This window comes from Eufriesea mexicana, unplaced genomic scaffold (assembly GCF_001483705.2).
Source record: "Eufriesea mexicana isolate 0111107269 unplaced genomic scaffold, ASM148370v2 scaffold2645, whole genome shotgun sequence".
NCBI lineage: Eukaryota > Metazoa > Arthropoda > Insecta > Hymenoptera > Apidae > Eufriesea > Eufriesea mexicana.
The window spans coordinates 55,226-73,471 of NW_016910703.1; the positions used below are offsets into that span (position 1 = coordinate 55,226).

General features: G+C 34.1%; 1 protein-coding gene across 1 annotated transcript; it reads right to left on the reverse strand.

Annotated features, from left to right (window-relative positions):
* Positions 1 to 463: 463 nt before the first annotated feature.
* Positions 464 to 17,479, reverse strand: LOC108550249 (soluble guanylate cyclase 89Db-like). The gene is made up of 13 exons (XM_017903947.1): positions 17,176 to 17,479; positions 8,124 to 8,323; positions 5,979 to 6,172; positions 5,400 to 5,533; positions 4,885 to 5,121; positions 3,862 to 4,067; positions 3,671 to 3,778; positions 3,376 to 3,544; positions 2,364 to 2,507; positions 2,095 to 2,248; positions 1,788 to 1,897; positions 659 to 748; positions 464 to 580 (listed from the first exon to the last, which is right to left on the reverse strand). Exons 1-13 carry the CDS (start codon positions 17,215 to 17,217, stop codon positions 470 to 472), a joined length of 1,899 nt encoding a protein of 632 aa, XP_017759436.1. The 5' UTR covers positions 17,218 to 17,479; the 3' UTR covers positions 464 to 469.
* Positions 17,480 to 18,246: the final 767 nt, after the last annotated feature.

The following is an 18,246-nucleotide window of genomic DNA, read 5'->3' on the forward strand; positions in this document are numbered from 1 at the left end:
ACTATTCACGAACTATGATATGTCTACAACAGCGATTTTCAACCAGGATTTCACGAGAATTTTTAAAACAGGCAATATCAGACCAGATAGAATGTTAAACAATATCAAAAACAGAAAGAAGAATAAAATTCAACATAAATTTGTCTAATATAAATGTCCTACCATGACCATAATATACACCATAATATAGAACACATAATCAAGTTGTTGCTAAATTAATTAAAAATTTAGTAATTAATTTATACGTATCCTGAGATGAAGAAGGTTGAAAATCGCTGATCTACAACGTCATCTGTATCTTCATAAAGCTATAAACACCTTGATGATCCTCTACCAGTGTGTGAATGAAATTATCTGGATTGTTGCTAACACTCAAACGATATAATAAATCCAACTACTGAAATTGGATCACGAAGGAGAAGATTGACTGGTAAAATTTGTATCTACTACATTAGCGATTGATCGTGTGTTAAATATCAGTGACTAGAAGTCCTTCCGGTCTAGCGGCTCTCTCCTCCATGGTTTTAACCTCGGTTTCTACTTTGTCAGACAACCAATATGTTTCCATGTCACCCTTACCCTGCACGGGACAGTAAACCAGCGAATTATACGACGTGATGGGTGGGAGTCCCTAAATTAAACTTTTTGCGATACAAACCTTGACCCAAACCAGTCCGCGTGACTCAATGTGATAGCGATCCAGTGGCAATAACGCTTTGGTGTCCGATGAGATGTGCACCCTTCCTGGCTGGATGGTGAGGATGTTGAAAGCAATGTAAATTTCACATAATTGAATCCATTAAATGGGTATAGGAAGTGAAAGGGATAGCGACCTTTATTGCTTTTAATTTATTGTATAAGAATGCTGTGGGATGGGGCATGGGATACTGTACGCTGAAACTTTCAGAAGTAAAATGATCACTTGGATGGGTACCATGATATGAATTTAAATGTGGAATTGTTATATAAACGTGGAATTAAAATAGTTGCGTTATGGCAATTGAATAAAATATAAATCTACGTTATTAATTAATCACTGAATGCCTATTTTGGTGCAGTACACCAATCTGAGATTCTATCAAAAAATTCCTAAGACTAGGATTAGAATTCCTAATATTATTCCTAATAGGATTACTAAGATTATTTACTATTTTTTATTTTTTTATCTTTTTCCCCTTGCACTCTGAGCAATTTTTAATATGATCTACCAGTAACTTCAAGTCATTTTACCTTTTCTGTTAGCTTTTATAGTACAATATTTACCAATCAAGTAGCATTTCACTTTCATCGGTACTTCTGGCAAAGGTGTACTATCTATCATAATATCTATCATAATATCTAAACATATGGTAACTCTGTGTTTCGGGAATTTTATCTAACGATATTTGATATAAATCCAGCGAAATTCTAGTGCCCCAGCAGCTGCAAATGAGTCACAGGCTATCTTACAATGTCGCCATAGCGGTGACAACAGAGTGCAAAGGGTTTATCACTGAATGGTTATTTTGGTACATTACACCAATTTGAGATTCTATCAAAAAATTCCTAAGATTCTTTATTATTTTTTATTTTTTAATTTTTTTGATTGAAGCATACTATGTGTTCTAATTATGTAGACAATTTCAACGAATCTGTGTATGTAAATACCTAGATAAAAAAGATATTCGAACCAATCAATTACGAAATTTCCAATTTCAATATCCAAAATGATTGAAATAGGTTTAGATAGATTTTTCCTACTTGCCCCGATATTTTCAGTGAAATCTGACTTGAATAAACGAGCTTACCAAGCTGGTTGTCTGCATCCTAGAGGCAGTATTCACCGTGTCACCGAAGAAGCAATATCTAGGTAGTTTGATGCCAACTACACCTGCTACAGCTGGTCCAGAATGGATTCCTAGGAAAGTAGAACACACTTGTATGCGATTGTGCTTGCTCTTGTTCAATCTCTCGGAAATATTTAAAAAAAGGACTGTCCTCCGCAGGAAGATAAATCCAATTTCATGGAAACAGAGGAGAGAGGCGAAAAGAGGACAGCGGAACAAAAAGCATAGAGAACAAAGAGCATTCGAAATGAGTCTCGCGCTAAGTTACCTATGCGAATTTGTATATCAAGGCCAGATGGTAGCTTAAGGGATCGAACGTGTTTCAGTAGCTCCAACGAAACGTCTGCGATGTTCTGTGGATGATTTTCCGTTCTATCGGGTGCTCCACTGGCTGCCATGTAAACTCGGCCAACTGTTTCTACCTGTTGAGAGTCGTAAAGCTAAAATACCATGCGTAACAGCGTCTACGAAAGCATTGGGCCACTACTCTAGGCACTTCCTTTTATTTCATTTCATATTTTGAAATACGACACTTACTTTGTATACGTTGAATTCGTCCATCAGGGAGTCGAAACACGAGAAAACAGCGTTCATCGACGAAACGACGTCCATGGCACCTTCGATCGTCGAGTAGTCGAAGTCGCATAGCTCGCAGAACAACACGGATATAGATTCAAACGACTACGAAAGCAGACAAGGAAATAAATTAATTCATCGACTTGCCTGTTCGTAAGTTTAATTTTCGTTAATAAATATAATAATTTTCATTTGAAAAACGTAATCTATCGTGCCTTCAATTTATACAATTGTCACAATTTGAAGCTTCAGTAGGAATTATGATACAGATACGTTCTAACGTTTCACCAGCATTGCAGCTAGTTCCTTCATTCGTATGGTGTATATCAGTTCACACTGGTGTTAACTGACCCTGAAAAATGTAACTGCAATGCAGGCGAAACATCGAGCTATAATTTCTAGTGGACACAGCTTGCGTCCAGAAACCTCAAAGTGCAACATCAGAATTCAGAATTCCTCTGAATTTTCCATAGTCTATAACTTAATCAATTACCAAAACCAATTACAATAATATCGGTATAATTTTATTAGAAACGACAGTTGGCTAAACGTCAATTAACAAAAATTAAAATTGCAAAGCATTAGACACAGCTTGCGTCCAGAAACCTCGCAGTGGAACATCAGAATTCCTTTGAATCTTTCATAGTCTATAACTTAGTTAGTTATCAAAACCAATTACAGTAATATCAGTATAACTCTATTAGAAACAACGACAGTTGACTAAAGGTCAGTTAATTCTTTGGGGCACGCTATGATTAAAAGCGTCCCACCTTTTTGATGCACCGTAATGCATGGTGGGACACTTTTAGTCCCACCTGGAAATATTACAATAGCTGCATCCGCAAACTTTTATATTTCGTGCAACGTGGGTCTATTTTATTATCAGAAATCCTGTGCCGCAAAGAGCTAACAAAAATTGAAGCCGCAAAGCATAAGATCGTGGAAAAGAAGGCTCGTGGAGAATGTAAAATACCTCGCAAGTGCTCAAATGGCTCGCGCCAGCGCGCAATCGATCTGCGACCGTCTGAGGGATCATAGAGTACAAAAGCTCGTCGCTCTTGTTCTTCCAACGATCCAACAACGCGTAGCTGTTCTCCAACTCGGTCGACCTTTGCTCAGCCCTCTCGAACATCATCTCCAATCTGACATTGCACGATCAAACACACGTGTTTCACATCGGTGACTGACTCGTTTCGTCAGGGACGGATTCCAACGAGTGGAACAACAGCTCGGTCAATCTTACCAGTAGTTGAAAAATGGTATCGTACCTTCCACAGTGCTGCCATCCGGCGAGGACTAGCTCGCGACTCAGTCCATGAGGATTTAGGTCGTTCAGGTACAGGCCCATGTTCAGCAATTCGTCTAGACTGTTAATTCTGTTGGATGATACTTCTGTTTAGCTTTGTTTCGTCATCTTCCGTCTTCTTTATATAGCAACTGCTTTGTTCAGAGAACTTACAAGGGACTACACAAGAAGATGATTGCCTTGATGTCGTCGATGTATCTCATTTGACCTTTTAACAGTATGCTCCTGGCTCCTTGGCTGCCGCGTCTGTCTAATCCTGAGCTGCTACTGCTCGCGGTATTGTTCGAGTTTGACGAACCACTGTTATCGTTTGATCTCATCAGCTCCAGTTCGAACATCACCGAATGCAAGTAGATCACCTGGGCATGTACCATGTCACGTGTTACTTTGCGGAGAAATTTGATGAATATGCATGATGGTTAATGGCTGACACGTTGGTGGAGTTATTAAACGGAGATTGATTATGAGGATGAATGATCCCGTTGTGGGGACGAGCGAGTAATAAGACAAACTTTGATCGAGGAACTATCAGCGCGAAGTACCATTTGTTGAACTGCAACGAGGCGATGAAACGTTGCGTTTCTCATTGATTAATTTGTTAGCAAGCATCTAGAATGACGATGGTGACAATAAAAATTTGATGACAGACAAAAATGTTACTTTACTTCTGTTTAGTTGATTCAATATTTAACCCTTTGCAGATTTCAGCAAAGCAAATTTAGCGTTTCGCAATTACTTTTCTGTACAGGATTTAAAGTCAATATATGGATATTAAAACGCATAGAATTTGTTGAAATTAATTTGTGTTTGATACTACTAATAATACGTAAAAATACCAAATTTTTAATTTCTCTAATTTTCTGTAGTTTTCTGTATTTTTCGACTTGCGAATGTCCTCATTGCGAGAACATCGACCGCAAAGGGTTAATAGGAAGTAAATAGGAAAATAAAATTCTTCCATTTGGAATTATTAATATTTAAAATCATATAATAAATAAAATTATTAAATTACTTTCCAAATGTTGGATCACAACTGAATCTAGAAAGAAATTTCATATAGATAAGACATATTTTAGCGGAAGAATATCTTTGTCCTTTTATGACGGGGAAAATACGCGGAAATGATGGTGGAAATGTGAGGCTTTCTCGTTTATTTGCCATAAAATGGTCCCTTACGTTTCCCCACGTGAAAGATATTCCTTTAGGCCTACGCAGCTTAAAGACATCCGTGACGTGCTTATTCAAGATGGACGAACTGCCACCCCATGCTTGCAGCAATTTATCACCGGCTCCCAGTATTTGCATATCCGTGTTGATCACCACTCCGAATGGGAAAAGACGTAAAAGAAACGAGATTGACACTGGCGCTAATTCGCGGCTAAGCGGAGTTTTCATTCTGTTGTTCTTCGCGATCTGAGAATATGAATATGAATAACTGTAGAGTTTCAATGGCAAATTATGCAAGTGTCAAAATGGCGAATGGTAAAATTGCAAATGGCGCATTATAAAATAAATGTTATTCGATACTGAAAATCCTATATCGAAAATATTACAAATGTTCAATTTTTGGAATTATATTATTTGTCATTTCTATTCCGTTTTTATACATGGTGGCTGTAAAGATTTTCAGATAATTTCAGATAATTTTTTATTATAAATATCGTATGATTTTTTTTTATGTAGCTACTTACGTATTCACGATTGTCAAAATCGATTCTAAATTTAACCATTACGCTTCTGGATCCAGGGATATTGTTCGAACTTCCTAATACTCGAATGGATAAATCTGTTTCGTACAGTTCTTTTGCTATTTGAAATAGCTGACCTACGAAGAAGTATGAACTGGTGAATTTTTAATAATTAAAATAATTATAATTAAATGACCATATAATCTTTACTAATGCACGATATAATTAATTTAAAAAAATTGGGCAAATATATTTTTCAATTTCACGTGACTCATGGAATAATAATTAAATTTGGCACTTGTAAATTTATCTATTAAGATTTATAATTTCAGGATATTTATCAGATAAAATTTACAATATTTGCGAAATTAAAAATGTTATTTTAGAATATTTTTACAATTACTTTTTACAATGAACTGGTAATATTTAATTTTAATTTTTATGTAAATGAAATACCATCCTTTCGCTTTGATCATGTACACGCATATATAACAATGAATAAATTAAAAGAGGGAAGTAATACTTCATAAATTGCAAACGAGAGCTACAGGAGAACTATTCGCAAAGAACAAAATGTCTCACCCATAAAGTAATGCGTGAATCCTTTCCTATTGCTTCGATAGACTAACACTACACCCTGTGGGTCGATGTGCGTAGTGTACATCGAAGGACTTTTCATTTTTGGATACGTGAATCTCATCTGCATGTGGATATTGTCGACGCTTTGCAGAAAGTCGCAAAAGTAACGACCAGTGGCTTTTATCATGCAGGCATATCTGTTGCAAAGATAAAAATTACTGCTGAATTTCAAATCAGCAGGATCCCAATTTCACTTTCTGGAAATTTGGATAAATGAAAGGGGCACTGGCGCGAAACGAGGCCAATTACACAATTCCAAAAGAATATCTTATCAACACCTGCATTTGTACGAAAGATTCGCGTACTTCTAAAATTCTTTTATCTCTAATTAAATTAAACAATTTGACAAAGAGTAGGATTTTGGTCATTTAAATGATCAAAAATAACATTACCGAATGTTTCACGTTAATACAATGCAAATTAACAACATCTTCCCCAATATTAAAATTGAAAATAAATTTAATATTTAATTTTAACGTTAAAATGGAATTTTCTTGGAAATGGAATTATTTTATTCAGAATAATTTGCGAGTTATTCATAATATTATAATGTTTTCAATTCAATATGCACTAGTTTCTGTTAAATAAAAAATTAATATTTATAATAAAAGTAATAAATAACATTAATAATATTTATATGCTAAGAAAGATAATAAATAGCATTAATTATTATATTAAAATTGTCACTATTAATAATAAAATAATAAATTTAATATTTAATTTTAACGTTGAAATGGAATTTTCTTGCAAATGTAATTATTTTATTCAGAATAATTTGAGAGTTATTCATAATCTTATAATGTTTTCAATTCGATACCCACTTGCTTCTGTTAAATAAAAAATTAATATTTATGGTAAAAGTAATAAACAATATTAATAATATTAGTATACTAAGAAAGATAATAAACAGTATTAACAATCATATTAAAATTGCCACTATTAATAACAAAATAATAAATTTAATATTTAATTTTGTAATTACATTATTCAGAATAATTTGCGAGTTAGCATAATATTATAGTGTTTCAAATTTGCAATCGGCATTGAAGCACCTTTCCTGCTTCGCATTCGGATAATCATCCCTCTTGAGACAGGGTGAAACTGATAAGACGAAGTACTATTCGATGCTACGTGAGCTATACCACCGATAAAACATAATTCAGGCGATCTAGCAAAGTCGTTTGCAGCGTTTTATTTTCAGTGACTGAAAAACGAGCATACAGGGACAAACTTGAACGTTTGAGGCAGACAATATGCCATTCGACTGGTCGAAGAGTGGTTCGCTAATGACCCCAAGTGGAGTATCGATTCAAACACAATGAAACATTAACCAAAGCTTTTAATGGAACTTGTATTCCTCCCTGCTGGTAATAATTAATTTCTACATCACGTAATTCTCGACGTATAATGGTAATTGGACCGTTTAATTAGCGAAAGCCTAAATCCAATATCGCAGCATGAGTTCAATCCAATCAGCCATGTGTCCCACCTCTTGCGATCGTAAATGAATACTTTGACTTCGTCCATACTTAAACGTCACGACTATTCTCTCAGGCCAGCTAATTTTGTAATACAAAATGATTATACACTTACGAGAATTGTCATTCTTTCTATATATATTTTTATATATATTTCCCTGGTTTTTAATGGCTCAGAATTACCTGCTATTTTTATTATTCACCTTCATCTCTGAGGCAGAGATTTTAACCAGTAAGAATTTTTATGTGCATATTATTATATGAAAATTTCGAGCTAGACTTTGAAAACTTTTATCCATGTTTCGAGAATTTTCGAGAAGTATTGGCAATATCTGGTTATTGATATCTAATCGTATAATATATTTACAATAATAATCGTCCAATGTGATTGAAAACTGTACAGATATTTTGTTTCTTTTGGTACATCAATGAAAAATAAAATATAATTTTTGGTATCTTGCAAAATTTAGTGATCAGTTTTCACATGTCATTGACCACAACTCTAGAGTAATATAAGATTGTTTGATACACACTAGACGAGTAATTTTTGGAAATATTTTTCTCTCGGAAAAGAACGCTTCAAAGGTAAAAGAATTTAAAATTCACTTACCCTAGGTTGCTGAAAAATCTAACGAAACATTTTCCGAAAAATTGCATCACGTCATCCTTGGATTCTCCATTGAACTCAGCCAAGGCAGCAGCTAAAGTGGTCATAAGCTCGTCAGGATACGTCTGTCGCGTGTTGAAAACCATATGCTTGCAATCAGCCCTTTCCAGGAGCTGAAGCCACACTTCCTCGCCATACTCTAACTGTAACGAGGATTTGATTGCACTTTCAGTGTTAGTGTTTTTCCACAAACTTTTCCGGTTTGGTTAGATTACTTTTCATATTACTTTTGGAAGCACAGATCCATTTTTCGAAGATTGCGTTAAATCTGTCGAGAAATTGGACGAGAACGTAATTCTGGGTTTCGTTTCATCAAAATCGTCACTCTTTCAAGAAATATTATATTATATTCCAGCTAATGAATAAAAATGAAAGCTACAAGGATAAAAGCCTTCAGAGAAAAATATTTTCTCATCGTTGAATAGATTGGAAATAAAAGAATTGTTCATTAGCATATGAATGCCATTTTTGGACGTACTATCACACTTATGCGAGTGAATGGATGAACAAGGTCTGGGTATCAAGGAAAAGTTTTCATTCGTTGCTAATGGGCTGGAAATTACAGATTTGTTTTTGAACTCTTTAGTCCCACCTCAAGATATTGCAATAGCTGCATAGATTTATATTTCGTCTTATTTAAGTAAAGCAGTTGGTAATACCTTCAACAAATGTTACAAATATATTCATTTATATTATTAACATTTAACATGGGACGATGGGACTATTTGTGTCCCACTCTATAACAAATTCAGTTAAATTATTATTTTTGCATGTTCTTATATTATGTGATTCCTTTATTAGGAAAATTATACCAATTTTGTTTCATTTAAAACGCACTAAAATTTCTATGCAATTTCTATGCAACATGAGTCTATTTTATTATCTAAAATCCTGTGCCATAAAGAGTATTAACAGAATTTTAAAACATGCTATATCAACGAATGGATTAAAATAATTGAGCTAAAGTTTTAGTTCTAGGAAAATTTTGTTTCATTGCTTAACGGATTGGAAATAATACAATCATTATTTGAACTATGAATTCCGTTCCAAAATCTACTAACACACTTATGAGAGTGAATAAAGAGGACCAAATAAGAGTTTCAGTATCTAGGGAAAGCATTCTCTCGTTGTTCAATGGGTTGGAATTAAGAGGCCTGTTACTCAGATTAACAGGCCAGTTTGAAGATATTACGTTCGATATTACACAATGTTATATTTAAGTCGGTGAAAAGACAAAGACGAGGAAGGAGTGAGAATGGTATCCTCACTATTCCCCTAGTATCTAGGGGAAATTTTTCTTTGTTACTCTTCTTTGTAGGTTAACACTGTACTTGTATAATATTCTATTTAGGTGTATTATAGAGGCAAATAAAAATTTCATTTCATTGCTAATGGGTCGGAATTAATAGATCTGTTGTTTAAACTACGAAGAAAGATATCTCGGTCCCAATATTATTATACTTTGTCCACGCAGATTTTCTCGCCACCGGACGATTGATTTCCGATAAAAGTAGCTTAGAAACAGTGAGAAAAGACGATATAAAAGGATAGAACGTGTAGCCGTCTCTATTATACTCCAGGGAATATTTTCTCCCTTCATACTTCCTATTGTTCCATCGTCACGGAAGACAAAGAGCAAACTATTGTGCAGCTCGTGCCGCCATTCACGAGTAATGATTATGAACTAAGCCGATGTTCCATATAAAATTGAATGCTTCGTGTAAATCACGATACACGCATATTTCTTCCCTTTTTACCAATATCCTTTAAAAGATATCGCCAGACCTCGAGTATACGTGAAGTTAAATTTGAAAAGATTAGTGTACGTGCTAGTGCTCGTGAAAATAAATTGAAATAGAATCCATTTGTTTAGCATTGCTAGAGAAATTAAAGAGAAATTAAATTAAAGAGTAATTAGAGAAATTTATTTAAATTTGCTTTTTACTCGCGGCAAAGAATTTTGTAGATTTTTAAATAAACGAATAAAGTAAATGGAAGGTATATTTAATTTCCTTTTAAATTCGAAATAGATTTGGTTATCTTTTTTCTATGCAGATTTCTCTTCACTTTTTGAGAATATCGATCGAGTAATTGGAGAACGTTGTTTCCAAACGTGGAGTTTTTAAAACTATCAGCATGCGGTTGATTTTTGAACGCAAAATCACTCTCGAAATACATGTAATATAATTTTATATAATCTTTTATATAATATAGCATGTATTGACATAAAAACTAGTCGAAGTGACTGCAACTTCAGCGTAGTTTTCATTAAATTAAAACCCAAAGAGAACGCAGCGTTGGATATGCACTTTATCAGCCGCCATTGCATTCATAGCGATTTTCGCAGTTACGTATCGAGCATAGTAATAAATGACACGATGCACGAAATACGAAATTTCAAATATAAACATACCAATGCAATTATGAAATACGAAACTAACACCATAAATTTCTTCCTCACATTTCAATTCCAAAATTAATAAAATTAGTCAATACAATAGTCAATTTACAAAATTAAGTAAAATACACAATTTCATTCGTTACGTCTAGGTATGATCAACCATAATCTCGCGTATACCCTATTTCATTTTCCATCTACCGTCTAATACGATATCCATCAGACACACCTGAAACACAGTACACTTCGTACACGCGATATCAAGGATTCGTTATTACGTTTCGAAGAGTGGTCACTTAACACACATGGAAACGCAAGCGTACGGGAAGCAATTTGTTCTACATATTCACGAGAAATTGATTCGCGCAATCAAGCCAATTTCCGGCTCCCTATGGAATAATCGATGTCCCTTCCACCATAATTGACAGTGGTCACGAAAATTAATACGATCTGCACATTAACGAAACCTCACGAGACTCGACATGGCGGACAGACACGCGAACGTCTCGTATGAACTAAGTCATCACTTTCTTCCGAATAACCGTATCTCAATCAGCTGTCAACTATATTCCAATCAAATTACATAAAAACGTGACATCGTTCCCTTGGTCGTGTCATGACGAGGATTGGCCAGGTCTGGAAAATTCACGAAGATCGGATCCCTGCAGAGGATCGTCCCTGGACGATTTTCGAATTTCTAATCGAAGTATCCAATAGCCATAAAGAGAGCAACCACTTCGTGGGATCTACTCAAAGGAACCGATCGAGACAACACGCGCATGCTAATGAACATGGAGTTTCCACTCGTACAAAATTTATTCCTTGCACTTGCCTCATCCTCGAGGAAACTCTATACTAGGCACGACTGGTTCGTATATCGAGGTCGTAAAATCAGACGAACCTAAAAGTACGAGTAATCTGACTTCTGAAACAGTAATTCGAGATATTTGGGTGAATAAGGCGATCGAGTGTCGATCAATGCCGTACGATGTCGATTTTCGTGGGGTTCTTTCGTTCATGGGTACTACTGACAATGATTCGTGATAAGTTACAGATTTTCTGACACTGAACCAGTATCTGGACTGGTCAAATGACTGATATGATCGAATTGATATGAATTTTAAAATAAATGGAATGAGAAAAGAAATATGGAAAAATTCATGATGTATATGATAGTATGTTGTAAAATGTATACATAGATATATATGTAGATGTAAAATAGTTGAGAAGTGAAATGATTAAAATGATATAACAGAGAGTGAGGAATTTTTAATTGAGAGTTTAAAAATAGTTATTTAAGCTGTAGTAAGTTTAGCATTAATTGTTTACGTAATTAGAAATATGTATGTGGTAGTAAAATGGTAGAATTCTAAATTGAACTAAATTGAAATTCAAAAGTTAATAACTATTTTGGCTTTACTGCTTAATGTTAAACACCTATATGTATAAATTGCCTAATCCTAGAACTACCCTAAACTTATTAAATTTTCAAATTACAAAATGGCAGAGAGAAATGGTTAATAAAATAAATTAAAATTTAAAGTTAATAACATTTGTAATTTTACTGCTTAATGTTAAACACCTATAGCTATAAATTGCTTAACCCTAGAACTACCCTAAACTTATTAAATTTTAAAATAGTAAAATGGTAGAAAGAGGTGGTTAATGAACTAAATTAAAATTCAAAGTAAATAACATTTGTAATTTTACTGCTTAATGTTAAAAATCTATAGCTATAAATTGGCTAACCTAACTACCCTAAATTAATTAAATTTTCAAATAGGAAAAATGGTAGAAAGAGGTGGTTAATGAACTAAATTAAAATTCAAAGTTAATAACATTTGTAATTCTACTGCTTAATGTTAAACACCTATAGCTATAAATTGCCTAACCCGAGAACTGCCCTAAACTTGTTAAATTTTCAAATAGGAAAAATTATAGAAAAAGGTAATTAATGAACTAAATTAAAATTCAAAGCTAATAACTATTTTGGTTTATTGCTTAATGTTAAACACCCATAGCTATAAATTTGCTAACCCTAAAACTACGCAAAATTTATTAAATTTTCAAATAGTAAAATGGTAGAAAGAGGTGATTAATGAACTAAGTTAAAATTCAAAGTTAATAACACTTGTAATTTTACTGCTTAATGTTAAACACCAATAGCTATAAATTGCTGCCTAACCCAAGGACTACCCTAAATTTATTAAATTTTCAAGTCATGGACTTATTGTCTCCCTAATGGTTATGAACATATAATTGTACGTTTCTAGAAAAATTATTGCAAACACTCATTCCTAAGATATCGTATCATAATTATACAGACTGTATCCAGTCTACGTGTCACCAATTAAATATATTAAAAAATATGAAAAATACCAAAAAATGATTCAGAAGAGAGTAGCCAATACATAAGTACTTCCAAGTACAGTTATCAGTATCAGATATCAACTAAAAGACTATAACAAAGACTATAGAATTCCCTAAAATATTTAAACACGACTTTCACTAGGTTTTTCAGGGTCACCTTAAGGTTAGGTAAATATCAACATAAAATATGGCCTCTGATATCCTACAACCTTCGTCTCGATCATTTATTCATATTCTTCAAATTTCGCGACACATTTAACCGGCCATACTTAACCTTATTTCCACTCCACTACTGAATCGTAATTATCTACACATTATCCAATTATCTCTATAAATAGAATATAATAATAACGCAAATATAATCGTCCATCCAGATACGCATTACAGATTAATAGCTCTACTGTCCACCATGAACGACGCGCTATAATTACAAAGGCGATCATTGTTGGTACATGATAATGCATAAATAATGTTGCATTAGAAAAACAAATGAACGCGGAGTGACGGAAGAACGACGCTATTTTTAAAGCCTCTGTTTAAAGCCCCGTACAATTAAGGCATTGTACCGAAAGGAAGTCTGAATCCATCCATATTCAGGTACCTCGCTCGTTGCGTACCTTCAGACCATTTCCTTCGACCACTACGTGACTCTTTTCGCAACGACCGATTATTTTCGGACGATACGATAAATCAACCACTTGCACGTCTCTTGATAAACACATCGATATACCTTCTGGCCTCATCTCGTTCCTCTCCGCAGTACGCGGGGCCGACTGATCACGGAGTTTAAGGATACAGCAAAATTTCGAAAAATCCTCGGAACTATTTCTTCGTGACCAATCGTTTCACTCGTCACGCGACTGTTTTGGGGAAAGCGGAAAGGATAAACCGCGGGAAGATTGCAGGGATATTTATTTCAGTGATCGATAGTTAAACAAGTTGGGATACTTTATCAGGATGATTAAGAACGGACGTGAATCTTCGACGCTGGGGAAAAGGAGGATATTGGAGAAAGCTATCACGTTGCAGATCGGATCATGTTCTTTTATGGTTTCTATTCCCAGAGAAATTCTTTTAGATTAATTTAATTTATTCGCCCAGGGCGAGCTATCAAGGGATTCTTATTTGTCTTAATACGATTAAGGTTGCATGCGATGTGTAGGTAAGTTCGTCAGGTATGCGCGTCTGTGTATCATCGACTATATGACTCTGCGTAATTTGCTGCTTTATGTCGATTAATTAGTGGCACTAGTTTCGAGAATTCGACGAATTAATTATAGAGTTGAGTTAGAAGAGAAGAGAAATTTGTGGAGACAGGGAATATAGAAAGTATTCGTACAGTGATTGTGGCTAAAATATTTAATAATAATGTTTATTAAACCTTGCACTATGATTCATGATAACTTTGCAAATTGTAAATTAAAGTATTTAATTTTAGCCAAGCATTGTATACCTGTTTCGTCTAAAATAAAATTACCAATGTTCTTGATAAATTTAATATTATATTTATTATAATTAAAAATATATTAATTTAATAATAATAAATTTAATATTAATATAAATTTTAATATTAGATAAATTTTATTCTTATTAGGAAAGTAACTCATCTCTGCATGGTCTGGTATGTAAAAATTATGGCAAATTTGACTTATCATTATACCGCAAGAAATTAAATAATATTTTTCAGACAAACACGTAACATTCTCCAATATATTTAAAATATATTTCAAACAATAATAGCAAATAAAAAAATATTCGCATTGTTCATATAAATATGAATGAAAATTAAGAAAGAAATAAATGGTGAATATTAATCATTACTTCGAATAGTACCTACTAGTGTATCATTAGAACTCAAGAATATTTTATGAACTTTAGTTGAAGAGAATTTAATTATTTTACGATCATTATGCTGAATTATATGTGCTTAAAGAAAATTGGAAATGTAGATGGAATAAAAATTATAGAGATATATTACTTGGACTATTATTAGTCTGTCGTTAGGACTTCAGAATTTAATTACGAAATTATTCCATGAACTTTTAGTCATGAATTTTATTTAAAAAATTAAAGAAAGTTAAACAAATATATAACATCGAATATTAAATACTCTAAAATACTAATAGGATCTAAAAATTGAATTGTAAAGTCAATTTGATAAAATGAAATTATTTTATGATTTTTCACCTATGAATTATATTTAGAGAATCGAAGAATCTTATAGAGATAAACCACTTTTGATATTATGAGTTATTAGAGTATTAAAGTACTAATAGTGTATAGTAAAGCTGTAAGAAGAGATAATCAATTTTAAAAAAGGCTAAGTGAAACAAAATTTATGTGTACCACGCGTTAGCTGTACGACTAAGAACTTGGAGATGCTTTATCTTACTTTCAGATGATCGATACGATTTTCGTAGTCCTGCATTTTATTCTAACTCTGTACGTTGCTTGGAAACTAAAAACTTATTTAAACGAATTTCAATAACGAACTTAAATTTTACCATCGATAATAATAAATTTAAGACCCATTTTCTATCAAATATAAAAATATATATTCATCGATACAAGATCAGGTACTAGTATACATCCTTTATATGAATCGATACACCGAGATGATGCTACGATAATAACGAGTTGAAATTTCGTTGGTAGTTCGTGTTCAGTACGTAATAAAAGAGAAGGAATAAAATTTAATAGGAAAAGATACCACTGCAATTGGAAAAACTTTCATTACTGGTTCAATTGATACGAATTGGAGGGATCAAGTATACAGGGTGATTCTAAACGAATCGGTCTTTTTTCTTTTCAAATAAAAACAATATATTCCACCTAATTTTTACTCTAGCAATTATTTTACTATAAAACAGTCCTAAAATTGTTAGTCCCTAAAATTTAATTTTTCTATCAATTAATAGATTTGCAAATTTTTAATTTTTCATGGAACCAGGAAAAACAATAAATGAATTTACACACAGCTCTAAAATTGTTAATAGTCAAAATTTAATTTTTCTATCAACTAAAAAATTTGCAAATTTTAAATCATTCATGGAACCAGAAAAGACAAATGAATTTACACATACTAATAAATTTGTTAGTTCCTAAAATTTAATTTTTCTATCAACTAAAAAATTTGCGAATTTTAAATCATTCATGGAACCAGGAAAGACAATAAATGAATTCACATACAGTTCTAAAATTGCTAGTTCCTAAATTTTAATTTTTCTATCAACTAATAGATTTTCAAATTTCAAATCATTCGTGGAACCAGGAAAGATAATAAATTAATTTACACACAGTTCTAAAATTGTTACTTCATAAAATTTGATTTTTCTATCAACTAATAGATTTGCAAATTTCAAATCATTCATGGAACCAGGAAAGACAACAAATGAATTTACACGTATACTATATACTGTATATACATTACCAAAAACGTATATTAAACGCTTCATGCAAGAGCAAATATTTAAATACCGTTATAGTGCACGAGTTTTATAAAACACGTGAAACAAAAAACAGAAAAGTACAATTATAACTCTATAAACCTCATAAACAAAGCACACTGAAACCCCTTTCATCGTCAACTCTCCCTTAACTCTTTGCACTATAACGATGAGTCTAACTCGACACGAGTTTTCGTATCAAATCTCACGATTATAAACTATACTAATCACACAATCATAATCATATTTCACACACTTTAGGATAGACAAAATTCGAAAAATTTCCAAATTTTTCATTCAGTTTCATCTCACATGGACTATGAATATAGCTACAGGTTAATTAAAATTAAATATCACTTTAATGCATACTTTTCACAATTAAATCGTAATGCGAGGGGTTAAAGAACCAGTCCCACGTCCCAGAATCACCCTATACACGCGTCACATCCGCTTTCACCTTCCTCGGTAACTCTTTCATTCCTTCCCAGCGAGATAATTACGTTATTTCGGATCGAGTATCGATTCTGTCTAAAATACTGCTCTCTATTGACACGTCGTCTCGCGCGATCGGATAAGGGATGAAACAAACCGGGGAAATAATCCGCACAAGCCATACAGAGGGGTATCGGATTAGGCATACCTTGGTATTCGAACGAGGAACGAAAACAAAAAGGATAGACTGGTCAGCGAAAAGCGTAGCACTCACAAACAGCTGTGCATCCTTTTCCTTTTTCTCTCTCTCCATTTTTCCCCTCTTTCCTTGATTCCTTTATACATTTACCTGCACGAAGTACTGCACACTCTCCAACAGCATGCCGTACATTGTTCCGGCTTTTTCCGCGATGTTACTTCACCAAGTGACGTACGCATTCATAAAAACGTAGCAGGAGATTCGTGCCCGGAATCAGGGAAACGATCTGTTCGCGATCTCACCGGTGTTTCGAGCACGGACCGAATCGCATCGTCGTTGCGAACAGGTCGCATCGTCCGCGTCCAAGTCAAGTGTTTCGCGCCATTACCACGCCGGGTGCCATTTCGTGCCGCGCTTCTTCTCTCTTTACCGTGAACACAGAGAGACTGGTCCGGCTCGGCGGCGCGCCTAACTTTGAGTTTCAGCCTGTGCCGCGGGGGTTACTCGCGACCTGGGAAGGGTGGTTGAGATCCACGCCGACTGCGTGCGCACGCTTCGCAGCCTGCTTCCTGGGTCCTTTGAACACCTGTTAGTGCTCCAACGCAGCGTACGTCCACCAGAGAATTCTCGTCTCTTTTTGGCAGCGCTTCAGCGGAACGGGATGAAGAATGGCGTGTATGGTTGCCTCAAAGGTCACAACGCGACCGTAAAATTGGTTCGGCTTGGAAGAACAAGTGCCTCGACCTTTGACACGGTGACTCGAGATACGTGGAAAAGGGAAGATGATCGAGTTGGTCGGTGACGTACGATCTCGATTCAAAACGAGTTCTATGATTTATTGTATTTCGGATAATGGTTTACTAGGAAAGAGTTCTTTTTCGTACGTTTTTATTCGTAATAACGGAGTGGGGGTAAATTGACAGTAGATGACATTTGCGATGCCTAGTGATACATAGCACGATGAAACTTGGGAGATCATGGTGTATAGTCAGTGATACTAAATTGGAATTCGAAGTTAATGAATTATTTAGACCTGCAGCTATGAGCCAAGTATCGACGACATCTGTGGTGTCATTTTGATATAAATCGCGAGTCGATGCAATGATTTATGAGCAGTAGTTTGTAATAAGTTTCGAGACTTTTTGGTTTCGCAGGTGAAACCAAGTGATTCGTTGTATTCCTATCATGATTTACGTGGCAAGGGTACTTTTCAATATTTGG

Coding starts and splice junctions, on each gene's coding strand:
- LOC108550249 (XM_017903947.1), bottom strand. CDS start 17,217: ATGTACGGCATGCTGTTGGAGAGTGTGCAGTACTTCGTGCAG. Junction 2,508..3,375: donor GCCATTTGAGCACTTGCGAG/GTATTTTACATT, acceptor CTGCTTTCGTAG/TCGTTTGAATCTATATCCGT. Junction 1,898..2,094: donor TGATATACAAATTCGCATAG/GTAACTTAGCGC, acceptor CTACTTTCCTAG/GAATCCATTCTGGACCAGCT.